Raw genomic sequence first — 26,595 nt, 5'->3', positions numbered from 1 at the left:
CTTTACTGTTTCTTCATTTGTCTCTCTAGGAGCAGCAGCTGACATGGATTTCTTCCTTCTCTTGCCTTTTCTTTCCACTAGATTTCATTTCCATATCCTTACTACTTTACCAAAAGGCATCCGTCTTTCTCAGTCTGTTCCTGATTTTTCCACTGCACTAATCATTAGAGAATGCCTACGTGCTTCCCTTCTTCCAGCTTCCTTCTCTGATCTAATACCTGCTAATTTCTTGGTAAGTACACTAGGTGAGGAGGTAATTCGCTTCCCTCTTTTATAAGAGTCAGCCTACCAGGTGACTGCTCACCTACCATCTTCAGGTTAATAAGTAATTGTGAGATTCTGGTTTGCAGTGCGACACTGATGGAAATACAGAGTAGCAGCCAAGTATTTGTCTGATGAAGTACCATAGGAAACATACTTTTATGATGTTATCTGTTAGGAATGTAATTTGGATATTTTGTTGTTGTTGGAGTAATAAGACTTGCATATTCTGAACTTCACGAAGATCTCTACCTGTATCTGTCAACAGTATCTCCTCTTCTACGGAATGACAGATGGGTTCCTTGTCTTGTACCCTAGGGAGTGAATCATTCTGATAACCCTCCATAGAAAATGGACTGTCTGACCAAGCCAGAGTTAGTTTTACTTACCCAGGATGCTGAAGTGTGGTGATTTCTGGTTTGTGATAGTGCTTGTATACGAAGTTAGGAAAATTTTTAAACCATTAGGTTTCTTTGAGCTTCCTCCCCAGACACCCTACACCCACCCTAATTCTGAAACAAATTAATACATGTCAATGAAGATGATAAACCAACATAATGATAATACTTTACACAATAACTTATGATTGCGTCTATTGCACAGACCTGTGTGTTATGAAAAAGGCAACATTTTTTTCTGCAGGAGGGGTTTTCACATTAGCAAGTGTTTTCAGATACAGCCAGTTGCAACATGTCTGTCTTTTTCATATAATCTTTGATAACTCAGATATTTATGTTCAGAAAGTGTTTGGGTTTGATTTATTTCAGAGCCCATCCCCTTAGACCTTGATCTGAAGGGCACTCGTGGGTGTATTTAACATATTTCGTTGTGAATATTCCCACATATGTTGATCTTAATAAGCTTCCTCTTGGTGAAAAGCTAAGCATGTGCACAAGTCTTTGCAGGTCTGAGGCCTTTTCTCATTACTTTGTCCTTTTAGATGCACATTATTAAGTCTGTTGCAGAAAGTAACAAAGGAGGGAAAAGAGAAGCAATGCTATGAAAGCCCTGCACAATGGGAAGGATAATGGACTTATGTTAATACATTTTTCTGTAACTACTCTATATCTTCCCTGAAATTCCATTTGAGGAACTTCAGCATTGTTTTGCTCAGTTTGTGGCACATTAGCGGCGTTTTATTGTTTGAACTCTCACGATAATATAACTCTTCTTATTTTAATGATGGTTTTGTATGCTAACCAATGAAACTTTAGTATTAAAAACATTTAGAGAATGCGGTGCACTGTTCACACTACTGGCATTCATTAGAAACTTTTCTGTAAAAAAATGAAAAAAAGAAATTTGAAATCATGTCCACCAATTAGCATAGACAACTGTACTGTCTGGACAGGTGCATTTTCCCTTTTTTTCAGTTTATTAACTGATTTGTCATTCGCCAAACATATCTTTAGGTTCTTTTAAAAAGTAGGTATGTAAATTTAATGTCTTTAAAAGTCTGTAGATTACTTTTTACTACAAAGGACTGTACATCAGTGTCAGTGCAAGACTTACTCTATTTATATTGCTGAACTTCAGTGCAATGATATGCAGCCTTCAAAACTCTTTGCTCTTTCATGTTTTTCATTACTCTAAGTGTACCATCTAAACTAACATTTAGCTTAGAATTGCTGAAAGCATTTTTTGGTGGATGAAAGTCTTGTTAGTTTCCCCTGTCCATTTGTGTTTAAGAATTGCCTCTGTATAGTTATGTTAACAGAGGGAAAACATTGTTTTTTCTTGTATTAGGATTTCTAAAGAAACCTTGATTGGTTTACACTTAGTTTGGGGTTTAAAGTTGTTTTTCTGTAAACATGGGGCAGACAGAGGGGAGTGGAAGTTGGTTTTATTTTTCTTGGATTTCTTCTTTCTTCGTGTTTCCTGATCTCCTGATTTTCAAATAAAAAATGGCTTTGTTCAACCAAAATGGGATATGGATTTCTTTCCTTCCACAGACAATAGAATTGGTAGGACATTTGGGATCCATACCTGCTGAGAAAAGAATGGGAGGATAGGTTGCTGTGTTTCTCAGAAATACTGATGGGGTTTTTGTTTGTTTTTCTCTTCTTTTCCTTTGGATTATTAATTTAGCTTCTAATTTATTTTTTGTGGTGGCTGTGTGTCAACAAAGCCATTCTTAGGAATTTAAAAGAAAAGGGATTATTTTTTTTCAGCAAAATAGGATTATGAAAACATTAGAGTATGATACTTAAAATAATTTAGTATTTAGGAAGTTGATACATATAAAATATCTATATAAATACTTCAAGCTTTACTACTGCTCAGGAAAAATCAGGGAATAAATTGGTGCAAAGAGTTTGTAAAGAATTGCTACAGAGAAAGTGATTGGAGCAATATTTACTTATATAAAGTACACTATTATTTTCGTTTTTTCTTTAACGTGTTTTTGAGCATACCTTTTTCACAGTCCCTGCTGTAGTAGTGTCAAGTAGCTGAGCTTTTATTTTCATATGAATAAACGTCAGGCAGCTGTAGAAACGTGGCATGTTTGCTCTTTTTCTATATTGAAGGCTTGCTGTAGAGTGCTAACCTCCTGTCTGCTGAATAAATGTGTTTAATGTAGTATTTGATAAACTAGTTTTTGTTCTGGGTTTCATTACTCTAAGTGTTTAAGTACTTACATAAGTACTTAAAGCAGCAGAATGTCTTAGGCATACCAACTAATGTCTTTCATCCCTTCTGACTATACTGTAGGCAACATGAAGCACCATTTGAAGGCAATCTAATAAATCAAGACGTGATGCTAAAGCATCAGGAAGAAGAAATGATGCAACTGCAAGCTAGAATGGCTCTCAGGCAGTCCCGACCTAACCTCTACTCAGGAGATGCAATTAGGTCCTCAATGCTTGACATCACCAGAGATCCGCTGAGAGAAATAGCCCTGGAAACAGCCATGACACAAAGAAAACTGAGGGTAATGCCCTGATCTCAGGTGAACTCTTATTTTCATTGAAACAGAGCAGTATCTTGGCTGAAACTCTAATATGTGAGATTCATAAACTAGGTCCTGTACTAGACAGTAATCAACAGATTAAATGCTAAGTGTTTGGTGTTGCCCTGATAGGAAAGGCCGACTCTCACAGGGTAAAATTCTGAGGTTTTGTGGCATAAGTGTCTACATAGCCTAAAGCAGTATCAAGAGATGCTAAAACAGACAGCAAGCCTTCATTAAAGATTGCGTCGATTAAACAATATAGCACCCTAACAAAGGTAAGGCGTAGTTTTCTCCTGTATTCTGTAGTATTTTCAACCACTTTGATTTGCATTTATTTCTCTTGGTGGAATGTGGATGTGTCCCACAGGCGTCAAAGGTTATTAAATGAACAAGTTGGGAAGGTAAAGAAAGGGAGAGAGGATTAATTTGGCTCTAGGTTTCACTTTGGATCACTGCGCAAACTCACCTTTCCTTTCCCAGCTGGCTTGGTATGTGGATGAAATGTAAGACCACAGAGAAAGAGGGAGACAGAGGTATAGGGAAATGGAGTGGCTGACGTTTAAGAGAGATGATGCCTTCATGCCCTCTGCTGCTGCTTTCAGTGAATTGAATTTATGTATTACTACTTCTTTAAGGATGGGAAAACTTGAAACAAAACTCAAGTTAATTTGCTGTCTTAATCCCAGGTTCCTGTGTCTGTCTCCAGTCCATAGCACTAACCACTTAGTTCATATAGGCTTTAACTAACCAGGTTGATTCCCCCTTGGCGCTTAAGAGGTGTAGGTGTGGATCTTTTACATACAGTACACAGTAAGTAGTAGGCAGTAGCCAGTGAACGTTTTCCCTCAAAAGGTGAATCTTGGGCCACTTTTTTAATGTGGTATTGAAGTGGGTATTCTGCAGAGGACTTCCTGTAACAGTTTGGACAGACCTATAATTTAGAGTGTGAATTAGCAGAACATTTATTTGTCTAAAGGTGGACAGAAATTGGCCAGGATCTCTGCTTGAACCCAGCAGATAGAATTAGGCTGAAACATATCAGTCTTCAGGAGATGAGACACATGTGTCACAGGCAGAGATTTGCCAAGGCAGAATCGCCACCAATGCAGAAAACCTTAGTAATGTCAGGCAGTTGCTTACTGAGGTAAGCCCAGATGGTCCCGATATGCAACCCACGCCCTGTATTTTAAAGGAAGACAAATAATATTACAGTGTTGGCTTTTTGCCCAGCAAAGGAAGGAAAATATGCAGAATAATGATGTTGCCAATGCTGTAGCTTGCCAGTGGTATCTGGCACGCGTGCTGGCAAAATTGCGTTCTTTAGACTTACCAGCTCATAGGAGGAATTCGGTGCAATTTTCTAGTTTCGGCCTTTGGTTCCTCTTTGGCATTTTCAGGGCAGGAGTTAACTGTGCTTCAGTCTGTTGTTCCAGCAACACAGAGTTCATTCATACTCTTGTGATTTGCAGAATTTCTTTGGCCCTGAGTTTGTGAAAATGACGATTGAGCCATTCATCTCCTTGGATCTACCGAAGTCTATCTTGGTAAGAAAGGGGCTATTCAGCAGTCAGTGGCAGGGGAAGTATGTTAAATGAACAAATGCACTTTTATTACAAGTGTGAATGTTGGGATTTTTTATTTCGCAAAATGCAGACTAAGAAAGGGAAGAATGATGATACCAGGCGAAAAGTAAATGTGATGCTTCTAAGTGGGCAGAAGCTGGAGCTGACCTGTGATACCAAAACAATATGTAAAGACGTCTTTGATATGGTTGTTGCCCATATTGGCTTGGTGGAGCATCACTTGTTTGGATTGGCTACTTTAAGAGGTAAGAATAATGATTTGATGTAGCTGACAGGTACAGAATAAGAAGAATTAGCTACGTGGTGTTGCGAAAAGATAAGCAGAGACTGCCTGATATCTACAAAGCATTTACTTCAAGTTATATTCTCTTGTATTGAGGCAAAATACATTCCTCAATGAAGAACGACTTTGTACAATAAAATTCCATGTTTGCCTGAGTAATGGCAGCTCATCTTGGGCAGCCTTTTGCTTTTGGCTGCTGAGTTTTCTTCCCTGCTGTTTGTTGCCTTTGCTCTGAATCTGGCACTCAGACTGCCCTCAGAGGACATGAAAGGGCTTTGGGTTTTGTTAATATGCCCTTGGCAATGTTGCAGCCTCTTGTGGAGGCAGACCTGTTGGGATGCATAGGAGGACCCCTTGTATAGAGGGAGTAGCCTTAATAAAAAAGAATTTGCTTGTGAGCTGTTAATTTTTCGCTATTCAAACAGACGGGAAATTGGACTTGGTTTTTCCCCGCACTGGGTAGAAGGTCATTGTGGCAGAACTAATTTGTTCAGAACCAAGTTTCCCGTCGGCATATCTCAGAGGCTGTTGCAGAACTGTAGCGCTCAGAATATTGGTGTGAGATAGAAGCCCGTAGCAGCCTAAGAGCTTACTCTATCCATGGCAGGCTGCCAGCGCTCTTGCCAACTTGGAAAGCCTTGAAAACATTTTGCAGAAATATAGATACGACAGAAAAGTAGTAAGGGAGAGAAGTAATCACAGACTTTGGATTTCCTGTGGGATAAGAAATTTGAAATTTTAAAGAAACCCTAACTCCTATTTTGTAGCTATCACGGAAGGTAACTTTTTTTTTACTGGTGTCTTCAGGATAACTATAAAATTACTTCTTCTGCCCTTATTCACTGTCCTCTTTAATAGCTATTGTGCTTATAAGCCATTGTTAGTCAACAGAAAACCTTACTGTTCAAAATCAAATTTCAGAATTGTAAATTTGATCTTGATCCTCCAGCTGGAGAAGATATTTGGTTTTAATGTTTTTACCTGTGTGCTTCCCTTTAACATTCATGGCAGACAATGAATTTTTCTTCGTTGATCCTGACATAAAGCTAAGTAAAGTAGCTCCAGAAGGATGGAAAGAAGAACCAAAGAAAAAGAACAAGCCCCCTGTAAACTTCACTTTGTTTTTTCGCATAAAGTTTTTTGTGGATGATGTCAGTCTTATACAGTGAGTGTGTGAAATTTTTTTTTTAACCCCTTAAGCCCTAAATTTATGGACAGAAATTGGATATTAATCAAATACCGGAAATTTGCTGTAACAGAAGGGTACCAAAGATGGTGTGGGGGTGTTTTTGTAGTTTTTGTTTTGTTTTCCTGTTCTAGGCATACGCTGACCTGTCACCAGTATTATCTACAGTTGCGGAAGGACATCCTGGAAGACAGGATGCACTGTGATGATGAGACAGCCTTATTATTAGCATCCCTAGCTCTCCAAGCTGAGTATGGAGATTACCAGGCAGAGGTACACAATCAATTTCACCTTTGAGAACCTCTGTTCTTGCTGCTTAATTAAAGAATGGACTGTGAGATGCCACACACGTTTACAGCTCTGCTCTGCCCTGGACTGGAAGCTCAGCTGATATGCTGTTGGCAATTTTTTGCTGTGGGCAAGTTTTCTTTTAGTCTAACACAGGGCTGTTGCATAATCTAGTTCAAGATCTGGGTGTTGAACCTTCTCTCTTCAGTGAAAGTAGAGTCAGGCTTGAATAGGAATAAACCATATGTAAAATTAAGCTCTGGGTCAGGGTTGAGATTCCAGATCCTGCCCCTTACTCAGTTGTAAGGTCCGATTCTCTGCAAAATGCATGTTCCTGCTTCATTTGTGCTCATAGAGTAGTATATGGAGATGCTATCAGAAAATTTTTCTGTGTTTTAGGTGCATGGCATGTCATACTTCAGACTAGAACACTATGTCCCGGCTAGGGTGATGGAGAAACTAGATCTGTCCTACATCAAGGAAGAGCTGCCAAAATTGCATAGCACCTATGTGGGTGCATCTGAAAAAGAGACAGAGTTAGAATTTTTGAAGGTAAGTGGGCAGCAGTTTACTCCCTTAATCTGTGATTTAAGAAATTCCTTGTGGGAATATGGGTGTGTGGACTTCTAGCGAAAGCACAGGAAAACAGCTCAGGTTCTGAATAACACTGAAAGAAAGCAAGATGAAAAGGTCTTCTCAAAAGATATATCATGACAAGTGAAAAGAAATCTTAATAGATGGGAAGGAAGTCCTCTCACTTTTTTTTTTCTAACCAGTAGTTTCCCTGCTTTAGCTCAAGCTAGTTAAAAGCCACTGTTGATCCTTGTGTTTACTCTAAAGGAAGCTATGATTACGAGGCAGCACACCCTGTGTTCCCTAAGTCCTTTGTTCTATCTGTTGAGGAAAAAAAAAATTTAAATTATGAAAAGTTTTGTAACAGCTAAAACTGCTTACAGTGCTTGGCATGAAGCGAGCCAGAAGTATTACCAAGCAGACTTTCTTGTGCAGGTACTATGTAAGATGATAGGAAAACTATAATCACTATAATCAACTATATATTTGGTTTATTCTAAAAGGACACATTAAGAAATGTAATTATGGATTTTGCTGCTGTTGCTCAGGAGATAATGGTCAGGTCCTGCCTTGAGACAATGACTGCAAACGAGTTCAGGGGGTGATGGTTTGCTGCTGAGATAGTGGATAACCATTACACTGACATTTCACAGTCACACTGTAGTTTCACAGTCCCTTTAAGAAGGTGGTGGAAGAAGCACTCAGCTGACTTTGCCCCTTCTAAGGCTGTTGCTCATTTGGCAGAAGTGTTCTTGTAACTTAACCACAGAGGACAAGACTAGGGGACTTGATCCTAGCTAAACCTAGGCTGACTGGGGTGGGGAGAGCAGTTACATTCCCTCGTTTAAGTCATTACATCAATCCCTTATGCTGGTACTGAAGAGAAAGCAAGAATGAATGACTGGGAGCGCAAAGTGACTGAAACTGCGTCTTTTGGCAGTTATGATGCCTTAATGTGATAACAGAATTGCAGTGTTAATCTAATTCTGTGTTTAAGAAATGTGTCAATAACAAGTGCATCTGGCTGGTTACAGTTTGTTACCAAAAATTGGTTCGTGCAAGTTTGATTTACTCACAGATGCTATTGATTCATGCTTTCATTGTTTGATTTTAATAAATGCTAAGTTCATTTGCTGTAGTGTTTGGCAGATAAAGAGATACTACCAAGACTTAAAACCCTCTAGAGCAGCTGATGTGTCTCTGTTGTAACATCTGTAAAATGTGTAAGTGGAATCACCAGGCAGAGAAAAATCTTTTTTCTAAAATCCAGATATATATGCATATATTAAAATATTTGTATGGAGGTATAAAAAACTTGTAATAGCCTTAACTTCATATTCTTAGAAGTTTCATTACATTAATCTGTACAGCTGTGTCAGAGGCTCACAGAATATGGGGTTCATCTTCATCATGTGTTGCCTGAGAAGAGATCCCAAACAGGTATCCTTCTGGGAGTGTGCTCCAAAGGAGTTGTTATTTTTGAAGTTCACAATGGTGCCCGCACACCTGTGCTACGCTTCCCGTGGAGAGAGACAAAGAAAATATCCTTCAGTGTAAGTCAGTCTATTTTCTGTGTGCACATGTCTACGTTTGTATCTCCAGATACTGGTTTTGTGTGTTTGTTATTTCTGTAAATTAAGCTGATGGTTTATAGTGTAATCTGACTACGTTTTGTGTGGCTGAGTTGTGTTGTATTATGGAATTGAAGTAGGAGTTTTGATGTTTTAAAGATTCTTTTTTTTTTCTCTTATTACCTTGCATTCTATGCTGCTGAGGTTCCAGCCTTAGAAGAGAGTTTAGTGCCTGTATTTTGGCACATCTGTATTGATGTGAAACATGGCTTCTTTCTAAAGAGGTCAAAGATAGGTCAAGGGTTGCTCTTAGCATGCGGAGAAGCTTTGCCCATTTACTGCATTTCTGGTGAATCTGCCCATGCTGTCATACGGGACATGGGTAGTGAAGAGTAAGAATCCTGCATTAGAGGACCTGGATACTGGCAAATGCCAGTACTCAGTGTAACTAGGAGATGCACCTACGTTGCTTTTAAATTTTCACATTTCCAAGAGTAGTTAAGTTAAATGAAATAGATGGCAGGGGCTGACACTTGATCTGGACGATGCCAGCCAACCTTAGTGGGTACACAATAATCTGGTGTCAGTTTTTAATGAGGTGTTGAGGTTCAAATCCTTACTTTTATACAGGTATTGAAAACAGTACTTCTAACTCTGATACCTTATTGAAAAGCTAGAGCCTTTTTCATCTGTGATATGATTTTAGCTAGAATTGGTAAATTGAATTTTAAGAATTACTAAAAAGATAAATGTAAGACCTGGAACATTAACTGGTAGATTTAATAATTAGATGGGCTTCTAGTTCTTTTAGTCTTGAATGGCAGCACCCCCTGTGACTTCCTCAGAGGCTTTTGAAAACCCCATCTCGCAAAATGTCATAGTACTGGTTGTCATTAGTCAGCACTAATAGTAACAGAGACAGATTAAATAATAAAAAGTACCATCTCAGCTAGCCCAGAAGTATCTTTAAAGAGCTACTTTGTAAATCTGAGATTACTTTCAGCCCCTATTTTAACAGAAATCTCTCCCATCAGTGCATTTTGCTTCAGTAAAGTTTGAAACCTGTAACTGTACACAAGCAAATGTAAAATTCTCTGTAGGCTAAAAGAAATCATGGTCTTCAACTTTTTTCTTTCTGCATTGTGTAGAAGAAGAAAATAACTTTGCAGAACACCTCAGATGGTATCAAGCATGCATTTCAGACTGACAATAGTAAGACTTGCCAGTACCTTTTGCATCTATGCTCTTCCCAGCATAAGTTCCAACTACAGATGAGAGCCAGACAGAGCAACCAAGACACTCAGGACATTGGTAAGGACTGTGATGCTGTGTTGGTTTTTAATAGCAATCTAAATGTATTTTTGTAAGGAGAAAAACTAAATTTGAGCTTCAGTAATTCTACTGAGCGCTGCATATGTGTAGCTCTACATTTGAAGAGTTTATACTATAAAGAGAATCTGCTAGCTAAGTTTGTTTACGTCTTGTTTAAGGGGTGGGGGGGGAGAGAGTTGGTAGATCACACAGAGCTGGCACACAGCAGCTCCTGTAAAATAAAAGGAATCTAAAAATAGGTCATGAATTTGGTTAATAGCTTTTGGCTTTTTTAGAAAGAACTTGAAGATATTCCAATAATAGGCTTTTTACCTTTTCCTTGAAGTGAAATTAATTGGTTTGATTATGTGGAATTACAGAAAAAATGGTGTGATCATGTGAGGGCAAATACAGTAGGGAGTGTTTCATGATGCTGCATCTGTAAGTTGTGGGTTTAGCTGTCTTTAATTCACTTAGCGCTTGGTGGACCCAGTAAGGAACAGCACTGATGCTAATCAGTTTTCTTCAGAATTGCCGTTTAATTTGCGTGTATAATAAAAAATGTAAAGGTAATCTTTTTAGATAGAAAATATTAATGGGAGAATACAGTCATTGAGAAAACCCTCTGCACTGATTTCTTCGCTATTTGGAGCAGAGCTCACTTGGCTGGCTGGCCTTCAGCACAGCCTATTTTGCTCAGTTTGCCTGCTCATTCTTTCTTTGTTCCCTGTTTTTATCTGTCTGCATTCCAGTTGCTGCTAATCCAGACTTCTACCAGCATAGCTGGGATGGAGTTTGACCCCATTGCTGTGGAGATTGTGATCTCTAATTTAAAAAAAAAAAAAGGGGGGGGGCAACTATGCAGCCTTTTTTCTATTCAACTAACTTAGTGCAAAGAAATGGGACTAAGTGACTTAGAGCCTGACTTAGTGCTTGCTTATCCTGAATTGCAAAGAAAAGCAGTACATGAAAGGCTTTCTTAGCTAGGCGTACTTGGATGCTCTTAGAGATGCAGTATGTGTTGTGTAGATCACCTGGAATTCAGAGGTCTCGAATTTAATCAATCGTTTGTAACCAGAAGCAAATAAGTCAGTATTATGGTTAAGTCCATTACCCTTGGTTATTAAAAGTAAAAATTCAAACAAAAAATTTGCTTTTGTCATAACTTTACTGATATAAGTTGATAAGCTGTGTTTCTCTCTCCTGCATATGTGTACACATACAGCAATAGAGTTACTAGAATGATATTTTTAAAAAAGAAAATATTGTAATACAGGTAAGAGAAAATAAGGATGAAGCAGCTAGTCAAAATAATGTACTAATTATAAGTACTGCTTTTCTTTTGTTAGAGCAGTGAAATGTCAGGCAGTATTTGGGAAGCATTATTCTTGGCCTGCAGAAACATCAAGGATTCTTTTTTTTTTTTTTTTAGAGGCCTTAAAATGTCAGTAAAAACTGGTGATTGGAAGCACTTAGTGAAAAAAAAAAAAAGCAGATGACAATATTATTCTCTCAAGGCTGATGACCACAGGAAGTGTATGTTTTGAAGGTTCCTTACTTAAGGATTGATTCTGGGTTAACAGCACAGTGAACACAAGCATATGCCTGTAATGCTTGCAGTGTTCATGGGGTGGAGAAGCAGACTTCAGAAGATTAATGTGCTTTGGAAGATTCTTTAGAAATACAGTATTACAGTGTCTTGCAAGACTCACCTTGATTTCAGACAATGAATGGAGAAAACCTTTTGAGATGAGGAAGAAAGCCTGGCGTGCATAGTGGCAGTTAACAAATTTTCATGAAATCTAACAAGAGGATGGAGGCGTGAGGGAGAGCACTTTATAGCCCCTGTGATGTACCATCACATGTTTTTCAGTTGTTGTGTAATGCCTTCAGTGACCTGGGATAAACCCACTTTAAAACATGTAAATCTAATAGAAAGACTAGGGCTTGGAAAATCAAAGGAAAAATGCCTTTTGAATAACATTTTTTTCTGTAGGAATAGAAAGAGATGAGACACAATGTTTTAAAAAAAAAAAAGCAATTTTATGGTGCATAAGAAAGGTGATAAACTGTAACCTGAGGAATGATGGTTCCTTTTTTGCATGATTTCTGTGGCCATGCAGTGAGCAGAACCAAGCACTGAGTTTTAAGATGGGTGTTTGGATTCCTGAAAGGGCATATAGAAAATGACAAAGTTGAAGTGAAAGCTAAGTCAGCCTTACAAAGGACAAGTTTTGAGCACATGAGAATTTTCCGTTAAAGCGCTGGCAGAAGGTGTGAAAGGCCTAATGTCTATGTAGATAATGATGTGAAAGTATTCACCTGAAATCCATAGGGAAATCCTGTTTGGTGTTTGCAGAGGGTAAGTAGGATGTCAGGAGAAGAGGTATTAGAATATTTTATTAAGGTAGTCTTCCCCAGGATGGGAACATGACAAGAGCAAGTGTCACTGATAGCTTCTGTCAGAGTCAGGAACCTGAGATTTGTGGATCTCTGGTCTGATAGAGCAAAACAGTTCTTACGTAGCTCGTCAAGTCTGTCTGGTGGCTATGGCTAGAAGAGTATTTGGTGTGGGTAAGGAAGTGGTAGCTGTATACTAATTCACCTTAAAGGACAAAAAAAATACCTTCCATAACTGAATCTTGTCAATCAGTATGCCTGTTACAGAGAAAGCATGAGTTACTGTTGCAGTTAATTCCTGCCCTAGGTACTGGAGGACGGAATGGCTTTTGGAATAACAGTGCTGAGGTTGCATTTGCTAAATACACTCTTTAATGGTGAATACTTTGGTATTTAGTAAAGCTGATGGACGATGTGTACCAAAAAGTAGCATTTTCCTTTTGAGTTACAGTACAGCTTCCTAAAGCACCTTATTTCTTAGCTGTATGTAGAGTTTTTAAAAAAAAAAAAACAAAACCAAAAACACAACAAAAACCCAAACAAAAACAACAACAAAAAAAACCCCAAGTTAACCCTAAATCAGAAATATATATACAATTGAGCATTGCTTTTCCTCAGACTTCCCTGGGAACTGACTCCAAGACATCAGTGGAGTTTATGAAGGGTTCAGATGGCCTGATTTCCTTTAAAGGCTCTAACCAGCAAACATGTTGCCACAGCTTATCAAGTTTCTGTGAGAGCGCCAAACCACAGGAACTTAACTGCTAGCCATAGGAGGCAGTTAGGCTAATAGAAATGAGCCCTGCTCAGCTTTGCTCTGAATTAAGGGGGCGTTAGGCTAAGTTGCATTATCTTGCATTTGCTTTCAGCTAAGAACATCCACCCAGACAGTTCCCACGACTCAGCTGACAGTAATTTAATTACAACCCAAAACCTGTTTCTCTCTACTGCTTAAGGGAATCCTAGTTCATGAGTCAAAAAGTCTGGCAAACCCTAGTCAACACTTCCTGTTCTGTGCTAAAACATTTAGGATGTTTCTGGCAGGGCAAGTCCCCCAGGTGCACCTGAGTGAACTGATGCTCTTTAACCAGGTAGAGAGACTGCCAAGCCCCCACAACTTTGCAGCTGTACTGTAAGCATGTCAGGGGCTCATGCGAAAACTAAGCAATGAATGGATGGAGGTTTGGTAGGATCTGATAGTGTAGAGGTGGGTGAGCCCTATTTGTTCAGATTCTGGAAAAGACTTGTATGAGCAGGGTAAATGAAGTGTAGTCTTCTAGGTCACTTGGCTTGAGGATATTTGTTTGCTTTGCAGAAAGAGATGATGTGCCTGTATGTAAGTTTAACACAGCAGTTTAACAGGGAATATGAGTCTTCATGCTAATAAGGGGATAAATATTCTGCTGTTCTGTGTTTTTGGACTTCAGTGTTGTAGGTGGTCAGGTTAGTGTAATGTCATGAACTCCAAACTTTGCTTTCTGAGCAAACTGCATGGTGGTTGGTTTTATGTACCTGATGATGGTATGTACCTCTACGCATCTGGAGAAAACGTGCTTTGGGCATGTTGGTTGTTTAAAATGCATGCTTTACACAAGGAGGTTACACTAACTGCGCTGCATAACTTAAATTTGTTTGTTTTCTGTTTTAAATAAAAATATAAATCCACAGAAAGGGCTTCATTTAGGAGCCTAAACCTTCATGCAGACTCTGTCAAAGGTTTCAACATGGGACGAGCCATCAGTACTGGTAGCCTGGCCAGCAGCACTTTGAACCGGCTTGCCGTTCGACCTCTGTCTGTTCAAGCAGAGATTCTGAAGAGGTTGTCCTGCTCTGAGCTTTCACTCTTCCAGCCGCTTCCTGGCTCGTCAAAGGACAAGAACGATAAGACTCCGTGGGAGGAAAGACCCAGGGTTATGAGCAAGTCATTTCACGATCTGAGTCAGAGCCACATCTCGGTTTACCCCCCAAGGAAAAATATTATTACTGCTTTGGACTCTTCCCCACAAAAAATAGAAGACATAATGGGAAGAGTCTTTCAGCAAATGCCAAAATTTGATACTGGATCAGCAGCGGGAGCATTAAAACTGAGCAAGTAAGGGTCTCTCTGACCACCCTGCAATATCTTTGTGTACAGTCAATGTACATTTTGCATCAGTTTTGATATATTATTCATACCATTATTTTATTACATTGATCCTTCCCTCTCCCAACTTCCTCTTCCCTCTGTCTGGTTCCCCCTTCTCTCCTTCTCCTCTTTAAGTTCAAAATCTCATGCAGGTTTAAGTAGAAGCCCTGAAAGAAAGAAAAATGACTCAGACTCATCATCTATTGAAGATACCGGTCAAGCCTATGTTGTAGGTCAGCATGCAAAAAATAATATTACTGTATTTACTAACTAACCTCTAAAATTGCTTTGGGTGTAATGCTTTGATATATTTATTAACTGATGGTAATATTTCAATTTGAAAAAGGGAGCAGAGTATCACATGTTAAAGTAATCCAGGCCAGTTGGCTGTTGTTCCTGAATAATTGTTGCAATGAATCAAAAATCCTTTGGACAACACTAGTCTGTACAGAGGAGTGCAAAGTATTAGTTCTTGACAGTAAAAGCTGTTCCAGAAAACATCTTCCATTTTGTCACTTCAGAGTGCCAGTTTATTGTGTGGATCTTTTGATAATGTGCTAGTCTTCAAGCTTGTTTATCAAGCTTGAACTCTTTAAGTGGAAAGGACGCAGAGAGTGATTTTTGGAAGTGCACTCAGTTTGGCATAAGGTGCCTATTGGCTAGTACCTCTGAGCAGTAACTGCACAGTTCTTTTTTGTCTGGTCTCATATGGATATAATAAATTCGGTACAATTTTTTTTTTGCGGTGCATTGGGTATTTCACAAAAACACTCTTGTAATGAGCTAAGCCAGATGTACTTAAGCCATTTACTTGGCAAGGATTGTATTGCACACAAATTGTCTTGCTAGGCATTAAAAATACAGAGTTCACATAAAAAAAGTTTCAGAGCAGCTAAATAGACTTAAACTCGCATGTTGGGCTATTGTACATTAATTTTTAATATCTGTGTGTCATCAGTTTCCCTGTTATAATAATGGAAACTACAATGACTGGAACATTTGCAGCCTTAGCTTGCTTTTCTTGCTTTGCTTTTGCTTAATATTAAAATACTGATTAGTCACGGAACATCAGAAAAAGTGGAAGAAGGTTAAGTTTATGGGGGTCAATATAAACAAACTTGCAAAAGAACCTGAAGAAAAAGAAAGGAAAAAAAAAAACAACGAAAAAACAACACCCCCCCAAAAAAAAGAGTGACATAGAAACGCTTACCACATCTACCCCCACTGCCCTTGAAACCGGGGCTGACTTAGAACCGTGCTTTTTCAGTACCAAGAGCATAAGCTACTGAAGAGTGAGGTGAGGCATGCAGTTCCTCTAGTGAGTGGTTGCAGCCATTTATCCTACGCTTTTAGCTTTACAATTGCAGTTATCATGTGCTTACCCATAATCTGGGCAGCAGTTCTGGTAAGGATCTTAGCTGTATGTCAGAAAGTCTTGCTGCATCACTTTGCCTTGCGCTGAGACACACATTCTTTGCATGATGAAACTCACCAGGCGAAACTTTTAAGGTTCAGAGGTTCGGAGGTTCAGAAAAGGCCAGGACTACTTTCCTAAGAAGCCGAATTATCTTACCTCATTTCCATTCATAACTTAGTACATTTATTACTTTATCCTCTTTATCTGGCCGTATTTGCTTAGCATTGTTCATTCTAAAGAAAATATAATTCTATATGTAAACCAATTCAAATAGAAGTACTTGGTTCAAATTGCTTGTTACTGCAGCAACTTAATTGTAAGTGTACAAAATCTTACAAGATCCCTGTTGTGTTGGTTTATTTGGTTATATTAATATTTGATTAATTCATATATTAGGTTATATGCATATTCATCCAGTCCTGTCAGAAAATTCAGTCTTGACTTTCTTTCTTAAAGATCCGTTAATTTTATCTGAAGTTAACAGTGGTTGTAAAGGCCAGACCTCTGTCCTTTCTTTAGTTCTTTGCTTCTGTGTGAGCTAACCATCAATCTGAACCTTGAACTACAACCAAAGTACATGAGTAATTTGGATTTGCTCATCCAAAACTACTTTCATGTTTATTCATTTTTAAAATAAATAATCTGATATTGTCAATGAGCCCATCTGTACTGTGTAAAGTATGAAATACTTCTTGGTAGCTTTTGTATTAAAAAATATATTTATAATAATGTGTAATATTTCCATTCATGTCACAGGTGTTAGCACGAATACTTCAGGAAATCTTCCGTCACAGACGCTGTTCAAAGAGGGCAGTAAGTTGATAAATAATACGCCTATAGAATTAATTCAGTACGTTTGTGAAGCACTTGTCAAGTGCTGTTTCTGTCCTGTTTCTTCTCTATTCTTAAATCAAATACTTCTCCCAGTTAGTTGGATAGGACATTTTCCTAAATACAACTCCTAATATTTCCTTTGGATTGCTTCTTGGGGAAGATTTTCACATCTGTGTGTAATGTTTTTCAATTATGAATAGTGTCTGTTTAGTTTGAGACTTGAAGGATGCTACTACCTAACATACCATGCTCGTCAAAGCTCATTTCCCTTCCTTGTGAGGTACTGGTTCTGTAGAGCCCAAGAAGACTCTTTTCTTTTTAGTTCTTCTACTCTTTAGGTTTGACTTGGTTTTGTAGGTGAAAAACTCCTTCTCCAGGTGGTGCAGTCTGCTGCACTGTCTTGCACCACTGTTTTCTGCTTGTACCAGTGTGTAGAGCTCTGTAGGTTTCTGCTGTTGTGGAATTGCATGTTCCACTTAAGGCAAAAGTATGCCAGGCACTCCAGACCAAATGAGTTGTATCTTCTCTAGGCAGCAAATTCACGAGTTCAGACTTACAGTATGTTGGTGTTTCCTGAAGTTTCAAGAGACTGGCTTTGCCCCCCCCCCCCCCCCAAATCATGCACCTTCTGTCTATTAAGTGCCTGGGTCTACTTTAACCTGTTGGGAACCCTCAGGAGTAACATAAATCTATTATGAAGGTGTTCAAATTTTGGAAGAGGCAGAATCAGCAGTCTGGGGATCAGCAGCAAATGAGGAAATAAAGAAGATAGGTTTTAGTAGGTATTCTAATGTTGGTTGTTTTTAATGAAGGACCACCATTAAGAGAACTCGCTGAGTAACATTTCAGTAACTTCATATAATGAGCCTCAGTTTCACTTTTACCAATGTGCTTATGTCCTGTCTACGTGAGCACGGCATGTAAACAGAGATATAAATACTTCGCTAAACTAAGGCTAATAAGTTTGAAGATTCTAGGGCTCAATTGTGTTATGATTCCAAGAGACTATGCTAAGTGCTTTTCTTAGGAGGAATAAAAGGTTTTAACTGCTGAAGATGGGACTGAGTTATAATGGTGGTGGTTTGTTGTTTCTTTTTATATTTGGTCATGGCTTGGAAGATGAAAGTTGGACCCACTAGTTCAGAACAGCTTTTCAGGTTATCAGAGAAGTTATCTTTTTTAATGGAATAGAACTTCAAGGCACACCTGAAGGGAAGTATTCAGGTAGTATCTGATCATGAAATGTTGGCTTTTCAGGTGACTCTCTGCAAACAACACAAACCAGAGTTGCCTCACCAGAGAGAGAGATCACTTTGGTGAACTTGAAAAAGGATGAACAATTGGGCTTAGGTAAGTGTCTTTAAAATTGTTGTTGTCATGTGTATTCCTAGATGCCAAAAAAGAAAATAAAGTTTTCTGGTCTGTGTTTAAGTGTTTATTGTAGGAATGAGGAAAGCAGTGCAGACAGTAGCTGGATTTCGAAGGCGTTTAAGATGCTACTTGGTTAGCACCTGCTACTGTTCTGTTGAGTCATGTTTAAGCAAGTCTGTTTCTCAGTTTTTCCATATTGTAAGTGTAGGATAATATTTCTATTGTAAACTAGTGATCGTAAAATTTGGCTTTTAAGGTTTATCTCTGTGTTCAGGTATAAGATTTTTGTCTGTGCGGAAACCTTGCAGCTGTGGCAGCTTGAAGGCTTTAAACAAAGAAAAAAAGACATTATAAAGCCATTATGAGCTAATGGTGGAGTGTTTTTCTTACTCTTGTAATATGATCAGATGGAACACAAATTTGAGGTTAAAGGAGGCTGGAAGATGAGATATTTGCATTCCATTCCTCCTCCTACTGCTGAGTTTTTTTCATAAGCCCACATAATTTTTCCCTGTATGAGTAATGAGTAATTTAGTGTTGGTATTGTGCTTTAGGGAGGCTCTCTAAAGTGTCCTTAAGGACATTGTTTTGTCTGTCATTCAAAATTGGACTGTTGCATATGTTTGAAGAGGAGAAAAAGCCTACAAGACAGTACTTAGTGTTTACCCTGCATAGTAACTTAAGAGTTGACCAAAAAAGGAAAATAATTCGTTTGAAATGCACCATTTCTTCTCTTTGTTCCCCATGCAATCTGTGGTACTTTGCTGTTTTAGCTAGAACAGAGAAGATCCGGTATCTTCCGTTTTCTTTTGTTTTGTCTTGAACATACTTCCCAGGTTTACCTGGCAGAATCAGCAGAACTAGATTAGAAGCTTCAAAAGAAAACACGGAGTTGAAAAAAACTCAGTTAAGACCAGGGTCAAACATTTAGGTGAACCTAACAATGGAGGGGAAAAAAATTTTTGAAGTAAGAGAAAATACATTTCATCTGGTCAGCAAATGTACATGTAATGTCATCTGTTTGTGCGAGTGTTTCTCTTGCCACAGTTGTCTTCTGTAGCTTTTCCTGGAATTTTCTGGAAAGCCAGCTAGGCAAAGTGAAATGCTTTCTCGAAAACAGAGAATGCAATATAGCTTAATCAAAAAAGCTTTACCACTTACTTTCATGTAGACTTCTTTGAGATGTATAGTCTTCTTTTACTCTACATTTATTAGAATGACGTAAGTTTTTGGCCGATCTGAAATATGGACTTGTATTCTGTTAAGTTACACTGTGATCACTGACATTTTTGCCTGCTTTGGGCCTTTTTTAATAGGCTTTCAAATAGTCGGCGGAGAGAAGACGGGGAAACTTGATCTGGGAATTTTTATTCATTCAGTTATTCCTGGAGGGCCAGCTGATTTGGAAGGCTCTCTAAAACCAGGTGAACAGTGTAAATAAGAAGAGGTGTATACATGAAAGAAAATGCCAAACACATATGTAGTACCATTTCCATCTATGGCTGCGGGCATCAGTCCCTTACAAATGCTGACCTTCAGTTACCTTCTGGATAACTTCTGAAATCTGGTGATACTTCTTTGTTAAACTATACGAAAACAAAAATCATTCAAATCAAAGTAAAAATGATAAAGCTTGAAGTAGCAGAAACTTAAAGTTACATAAAAAGGGCTTTATTTGCTATTTTGTCTTTATAGATGCTTTGTAATTTCAATTTTTTAAAACTCCAAATCCATACTTTAATTTTAGAGAAAGTGAAGGTAACCATGTGGCTACTATAGCGGGGGAGGCGGGGGGCGGGTGGGGAAGAGAATGTATTTTATTTAATATCTGCTTGGGTTTTTTTCTTTTCATTTTGGTCTGTGCCGCGAACTGAACTGCATATTGCTTATTTTTCTTCTTGATATTTGCTTTTGCATCCGTTTTTCTACAGCAGAAGAGAAAGTAGGAATCATAATGTGGAAAGGTTAGCCACATTTAAAAAGAGGAAATATTCATAACCAGTTCTTGTGGCTTGTTTAGGTTTTGGGGTTTTTTAATGATTAGAGTTCCCTATTCCAGCATCACTTGAATCTTAGTAATTTTTAACCGATGCATTTTGTAGAGATTTTCAGACCCGTACTCGACATTCTTACTGATGGATAAAAATGTAGATGTTATATTGTATCTGAACAAACCCTTTCGTGCAGGACACCGACTAATATCCGTAAATAGCACAAGTTTAGAAGGCGTCAGCCACCATGCAGCATTAGAAATTTTGGAGAATGCACCTGAAGACGTGACACTTGTTATCTCTCAGCCCAAGGACAAGCTATCCAAAGGTACAGAGAGAAATATTCCTTATTATTAAAGATTATTCCTTATTATTGAAGAGTTGTTGTTTGAGCACTCTGCCTTCTCTGACACCTTTTGTAAAGTCCTTTCTGTGTTTCTTTAAAATGACTAATCTAATCAACTGAGATGAGTGTTTTATGGTGACCTTTGGTGAGGACCCATTGGTTGCATTGTAAATGGAAAGCGTTTTGCATAATATGAACAGGTGAAACCTTACATGGTTGTAAGCTGAGAAATTCGTGTCATACTGCAGATAACATGTTACCAGTTACTGATGACTCTCTTGTCTCCTGGTTTTTCAGCATCATCTAATGCTGCATACATCAGTAATGGAACCAGGGGTTATTTAAGGAGGCCGTCATCAGTGCAGGACAACGAGGCAGAGTCCTCTTCAGAAGAACACAATCGGTCACATGGTCACCAGAGACCTGTTTCAGGGAGTTTGTCTGGTTTGTCAGGAGGCAAGCGGGATGGAAGTGTGAGGTCCCAGGATTCCAGAACAGAGAGTGCCAGCCTGTCTCAGAGCCAAACAGCCAACTTTTTTGGCAAACGTGCAAGTGGTAGAGCCCAGCAAGATCCTCAGCATTACAGTGATTCCCAGTCTGGGCTTTCTAAAATGAATGAGAAGAGAAGATCCTCATCTGACAGTACCAGAGCGAAAAATCAAAGGCCTGGAGTAGTCGAGTCTGTGGAATATTCTGACCGAGGGGATTCTGACATGGATGAAGCAACTTATTCCAGCAGTCAGGAGCAACATCCAGCTAAAAAGGCATAGTGTATTTCATATGAATATTTCCCATCAGTGTGTAACAGTGGTAGCGAAATAGCTGACTGTGGGTGTGAATGAGGTAAAAGGATGTGGCGGAAGGACAGCCTAGTCTGCAGCTTATCCTTCTAATCGCAAATGCTAATAGCTAATTTCTAATAGCTTGGTGATTTTGTTCAAAATAAATGGAGAAAATCACTCCTGTAACTTGAAACATCTTCCCAGCTTTCCATTGTCATGAGACGGTCATGTCTTATTAGAGGCAGATTGTGTTTTGGGATGAGCATACGGTGCACTTGTTGATTCTGTAGAAAATCACCTTTCAATTTTGTGTGTTTGTGTAACATGACCGTAGTCTAGTGACCACCCCTAGAGGTAAGTTTATTTACCTGGCAGATACATTTAAGTCTTTCCTAGATTAAAGTAGTAGGGATGCATCTGGAATGGGTTACAGGATCTTTAGGGATTGATCTAATCCATGGAAAACTCTTCTTGTGTAGTGAAGTTCAGCAGTGAGCCATGCTCTCAACAGAGACAGCTTGCTGCTTCACCTTTCCAAAAGTACGCAATATCGAGCGCTACAAATTAATTCCTAACTTGCAGTGATTCCTCTTTTCAACTGATGGAGGTTATTTAATCAAGTTGTGGCAGCTCCTGCAAATTAATCCAAACAGAGCCTAGGCTGCTGTAATACTGCAGTACTATAGTTTGTGTTCTGTGAGCAACTCGCTTTATGGTCAATAAAGACTTAGTTGCTGAAAGCCAAGCATACTTCTGTGCTAAACTTGTTCAATGGCAGCAATGGAAGAGTTAAAGCAATGAGCCTTATGAGTCTTACTTGGTACTTCGCCACGTGGACTCCTTTTGAGTGTATCTTACTCAAAACCACACCCTTTAGGGTCTTAACTGTAAACTTCTGTTCTAATGGCAAATCATTCTCTCGTTTGTTTCTTTTTCTTTTTTTTAATAAAGGAATCTTCCTCAGCAAATACAGCAAACAAAATGAATTCTAAAAAGGTTACTGCAACACTTCTTAAACCTGGAGATATCTTTGAGGTTGAACTAGCCAAAAAAGATAACGGCTTGGGAATAAGTGTCACGGTACTGTTTGACAAGGTTTTTAGATGTTTTCTCTTTTTCTCTACTCCCAGCAACCCATTAAATTGCTAAATTACAAGGAAGCAAAATATTTTCTGGAGTCACTGTTAATTATATAGTTTTACAGATGTGTGATTAATCTTACCAAAGCTGAAAAGTAATACTTACTTTATATCCCTTTTCTTATCATCTGCCCTTTAAGTAACTCTTGTTGTTTTATGGTGGAGCCCCAAAGTCCTTATAGAATCTTATCACAGACGCCACTTTTGTGAGTATGACAAGCAGGATGATCTTTGTCCCTTGCTACCTAATAATGTGGCAAATTTACAGGGGGAGAAGTAAGATCTTCCCTTACTGGCATTTTAGGCAGTGGAAGCAGTAGTGTTACTTGAGTATCTATGCACCTCCACACACATATACCATGTTCAGTGTTCTCCATCTGCTGGATAAAAGGCAGAAAGCAAAAAAACTACTTAAATCCAAATAAGACCTGGCTGACACTGCTTTCTTGCAAAATGAAACAAAAATGTATTTTTAATGGACTAATATCTCTTCATGATATAAAGTTTTGAAGGTAGTTTATGTTTAGGGCCTGCCATACTGCAGAATCGTCTAGGTTGGAAGGGACCTTTAAGATCATCTAGTCCAGATGAAAGGCTAAGGCCCTCCAAAAACAATGCCGTTTGAGCTTGAGCAGATTTTTTCAACTTAGACCTATGAACTTATATGAGCTGAGAGAAAGCAGCACTCCTTAGTTTCCTGTTACATCAGAGGGGGTGCATTGGAGTAGGACACTGCACGGTTATGCATCTTCTGCTTTGGCATGCTATGTTCTCACACATCTCTGAGCTTTGATGTACACGCAAGCATGTAAAGTCCAGCATAATGCACACATGTTTCTGCTGAAGGACATTTTTTTTTTTTGTTTTGGGTGCATTTGCATTGTGATGCATTGTGTTTTTACAGTCTTCCCACTCCAACTTCATTTGTAATAAATTGCATGACTGTGAAAACATGCTTTGTGTAACATTTTGGTTTTAATAATTTGGCTGTTCTCTTTACATGCCAGTAGCCCAAGTGCTTCCTGAGTACAGTTTTCCTTGTGTGACTTTGTGTTTAATTACTAAGTATTCTAACTGCAAAAAGACTAACAAATCCTGTTTTTGCTTTCCACTTAGGGCGGTGTAAATACTAGCATAAGGCATGGTGGTATTTATGTGAAAGCGATTATTCCTAAGGGAGCAGCTGAAGCAGATGGCAGAATAGAAAAAGGTAGTATTTCAGTTCTTTCAGTTGGGACTCAATGTGAAAAAAGGGCAGATAACTGTCTGTAGTGGAGTTGACAATGCTGTGTGGCCTAGAAGCTAGAAACTCTGTTTGCCTCCTTTCGTTGTACCTTTTTCACTGGGAAGAGCTGTTTTTCCAGGCTACTGCATTTGCAGTTGTCATTTTAAATATTGCCTTGATGGCTAATTCTGCAGGTGAAGATTGAAAAGAAAAAAAAAAAGCGTAGAGCAACTGCAGAACCAACAGAAAACTGCTGAGAATGGGGAGGGGAAAAATAGGAGGTGGGCTGCAGGACTTTTATATTTTTTTTTTTCTAATGTAGCCTGTGTTAATGGAGAATACGTCTCTGTTCCAGCCGCGGAGAGAGAGGCCTTTGTATTATTTGTAGCCTTCTTGCTTGGCATGCTGAGCCAATACAGAAAATCACTGTAGTTATTACGGCTTTTCTTGTTTGTAAGCCAGGCCACATTCTTTACTGAAGTGAGAATTCCCCCTGTAGACTAAGATTTGTCTTTATTAAAGAGTCCGAGCTTTGTGTCAGGCTATCATTTTGATGGTTTGACATCAAATAGCTTTGACATGGGGTTATTCCATGGAATCATAAGATCATTTAGGTTGGAAAATACCTTTAATATCATTGAGTCCAACCATATAGTTTATTTGCAAGGTTCTTTTCTTGACTCAGAATGTGGAGGGGAAGGAGAATTTACTTCAATAACTGTCACTGTTAGCGGCGATTTGAAGCTTTCTGTGCTTCATATGTGTCTTATAGATGATGTTCTCTCTACTTTTTCTTAAATTATTAATCAATCATTTGTAGGTGACCGTGTGCTCTCCGTCAATGGGATTAGTTTGGAAGGTGCTACCCATAAACAAGCTGTTGAAACACTGAGAAACACTGGGCAGGTAAGTGGCTGCTGGTTCTACTCCTATCTGTAGTAAACCAGATCTTCACGAGCAAAAAGGGGTAAAGGAACCTGAAGACTGGAATCCTCCCCCATGTCCCAGTTCCTTTAGGTTTGATTTCTTAGACTTCTTGGCTTCCTGGGCCTCGAGTCTCGCTGCTGACCCTAGTGAAATTCTGGCTCTGTGTGCGGGTGAGAGGTCTGCATGGAATTTATTTCTCCTTGTCCCCAGGCTTCATAGGAAGGAAGCCCAGGTGGCCGGGTTGGAAAACAGCTGTAGCAGCATGCTTCAGATGGGTGCCAAATCTGAACCACTGAGGAGATAAGGGCCTCCGTATATGCAGCTGTATTTCCATGCTGCGTCAGTAGCTTTACTTGACTCTTGGCCTTTTTGGATAGCGCTTGATTCTGTCAGTGGTGTTTTCTCCTTTAGTAGTGCTATTTGTGGCGGCTGCTTCATGTGTGAAAGTACATGCACACCTGAAAATAGCAGTGAATGTACACATTCAGAGCTGCTGCAGTGTCATGGTTTAACCCCAGCTGGCAATTAGGACCATGCAGCTGTTCACTCACTCCCCCTCATCCTCCCCCAGGAGGAAAGCACAAACTTTTGCATTGAAATAAAGACAGTTTAATAGAATGGTAATGGAAGATAAAATAATAATAATAATGGTAAAAGAATATACGAAATTGCTCACCACTCAGTGACTGATTGCCCAGCTCATCCAGAGCAGCAAAAGTGGATTCCTGCCCACCAGCCAACCCCTGTTTATATACTGAGCATGATGTCTGTGTATGGAATATGCCTTTCGCCAGCTTGTCCTATCTGTGTTCCCTCTCAGCTTCTATGGGAAGACAAAAAAGTCCTTGACTTAAAGTAAGCATTACTTAGGACCAACTAAGTGATACGTGATATCAACCTTATTCTCACATTAAATCCAAAACACAAATAGAGGATGTATGGGGAGGGAGGCATCTATAAAGTTTGCTGCTGTAAAACTTAGGACCCTGACAAGTTAGAAAGAAACATGTACTCTAGACTGTGCTATGTCCATGACCATTGCTAGTTAACTGGAAAATGTTTCATCTCTTTAGGTGGTGCATCTGCTGTTGGAAAAAGGTCAGCTTTCGGTGGCCAATGTTCATGCTCCAGTAACACCACAATGCACGCCTCCAAATCAGATGGGGCAATGTGAGCCACAGGAGAAACCAGGGACAAAAACTACAAATGCCAAAGATTACAGCTTTGTCACTGCAGGTCAGGTCACATAGGACAATTGTCTGAACTTTCAAAGCATCCATTAGTTTTTACAGTATTTTTCTTCAAATCTTCTGTAGAACAGAAAGACAGACAGGAGAAGGATCTGTTAGGAACTGAGCCCCTGCACTAATGCAATCTCTTCCTTTTTGTACTGTTGCATTTGTGTTTAAGAATTCTTTTCACATCTTAGTAACTTTGTTTAGTTACTATTAACTGTTTGCTCTCTCACTGTTCCTTTTTTTTTTTTTTTTTTTGCCCTAATTTCACCAGCCTTGCAGGCCAGGGCTGTAGCAAGGTTGGAGTAAAAGGGGTGCTACTGTCCCTGGTGCCAAGGGGAGGTTCAGATACTCATATATAAATGAGAACTTCTGTAGGTCCTGCTGTTCCTTACGCTTATGTTCAGTAAAGTGGAAGAACCCTGAGAGAGAGTGAGCGAGCATTGTCATATCTGGAATAAGAGCACCAGCCACTTCTTTTCATGGCCAGTGTGCTGTAGGAAATAATAAGTTACTGTTTCTTTTGCAGAGAACACATTTGAGGTGAAGCTGTTGAAGAATAGCTCAGGCCTTGGCTTCAGTTTCTGCCGTGAAGATAACCTTACACCAGAGCAGCTGGGCTCAACTATTGTGAGGGTGAAAAAGCTCTTCCCTGGGCAGCCCGCCGCAGAAAGTGGGCAGATAGAAATTGGGGATGTCATTCTGAAAGTGAACGGGGCATCACTAAAGGGTTTATCCCAGCAGGTTTGTATCTTAGGGTGAAACTCATGCTGTGGCAGTCCTGTAAGTCTTGG

General features: G+C 39.1%; 1 protein-coding gene across 1 annotated transcript in view; it reads left to right on the top strand.

Moving 5' to 3' along the window:
- The window catches only part of PTPN13 (protein tyrosine phosphatase non-receptor type 13), a 128,210-nt gene that overhangs the window by 78,079 nt on the left and 23,536 nt on the right, over positions 1–26,595 (top strand). Inside the window, exons 10-29 of the mRNA XM_063335460.1 lie at positions 2,974–3,193; positions 4,684–4,758; positions 4,868–5,042; positions 6,092–6,245; positions 6,401–6,539; positions 6,954–7,106; positions 8,498–8,680; positions 9,847–10,009; positions 14,078–14,501; positions 14,670–14,767; positions 16,708–16,764; positions 18,043–18,135; positions 19,473–19,580; positions 20,344–20,475; positions 20,791–21,257; positions 22,227–22,370; positions 23,531–23,624; positions 24,460–24,545; positions 25,640–25,802; positions 26,331–26,545. Of these exons, the coding sequence (XP_063191530.1) occupies positions 2,974–3,193; positions 4,684–4,758; positions 4,868–5,042; positions 6,092–6,245; positions 6,401–6,539; positions 6,954–7,106; positions 8,498–8,680; positions 9,847–10,009; positions 14,078–14,501; positions 14,670–14,767; positions 16,708–16,764; positions 18,043–18,135; positions 19,473–19,580; positions 20,344–20,475; positions 20,791–21,257; positions 22,227–22,370; positions 23,531–23,624; positions 24,460–24,545; positions 25,640–25,802; positions 26,331–26,545 (3,343 nt within the window). The remainder of the gene's footprint in view (positions 1–2,973; positions 3,194–4,683; positions 4,759–4,867; positions 5,043–6,091; positions 6,246–6,400; positions 6,540–6,953; positions 7,107–8,497; positions 8,681–9,846; positions 10,010–14,077; positions 14,502–14,669; positions 14,768–16,707; positions 16,765–18,042; positions 18,136–19,472; positions 19,581–20,343; positions 20,476–20,790; positions 21,258–22,226; positions 22,371–23,530; positions 23,625–24,459; positions 24,546–25,639; positions 25,803–26,330; positions 26,546–26,595) is intronic.

The sequence above is a fragment of the Chroicocephalus ridibundus genome, chromosome 5, assembly GCF_963924245.1.
Source record: "Chroicocephalus ridibundus chromosome 5, bChrRid1.1, whole genome shotgun sequence".
Classification (NCBI taxonomy): Eukaryota; Metazoa; Chordata; class Aves; order Charadriiformes; family Laridae; genus Chroicocephalus; species Chroicocephalus ridibundus.
The sequence above is the reverse complement of the archived record's forward strand: the minus strand, read 5'-3'. Positions and strand labels throughout refer to the sequence as shown.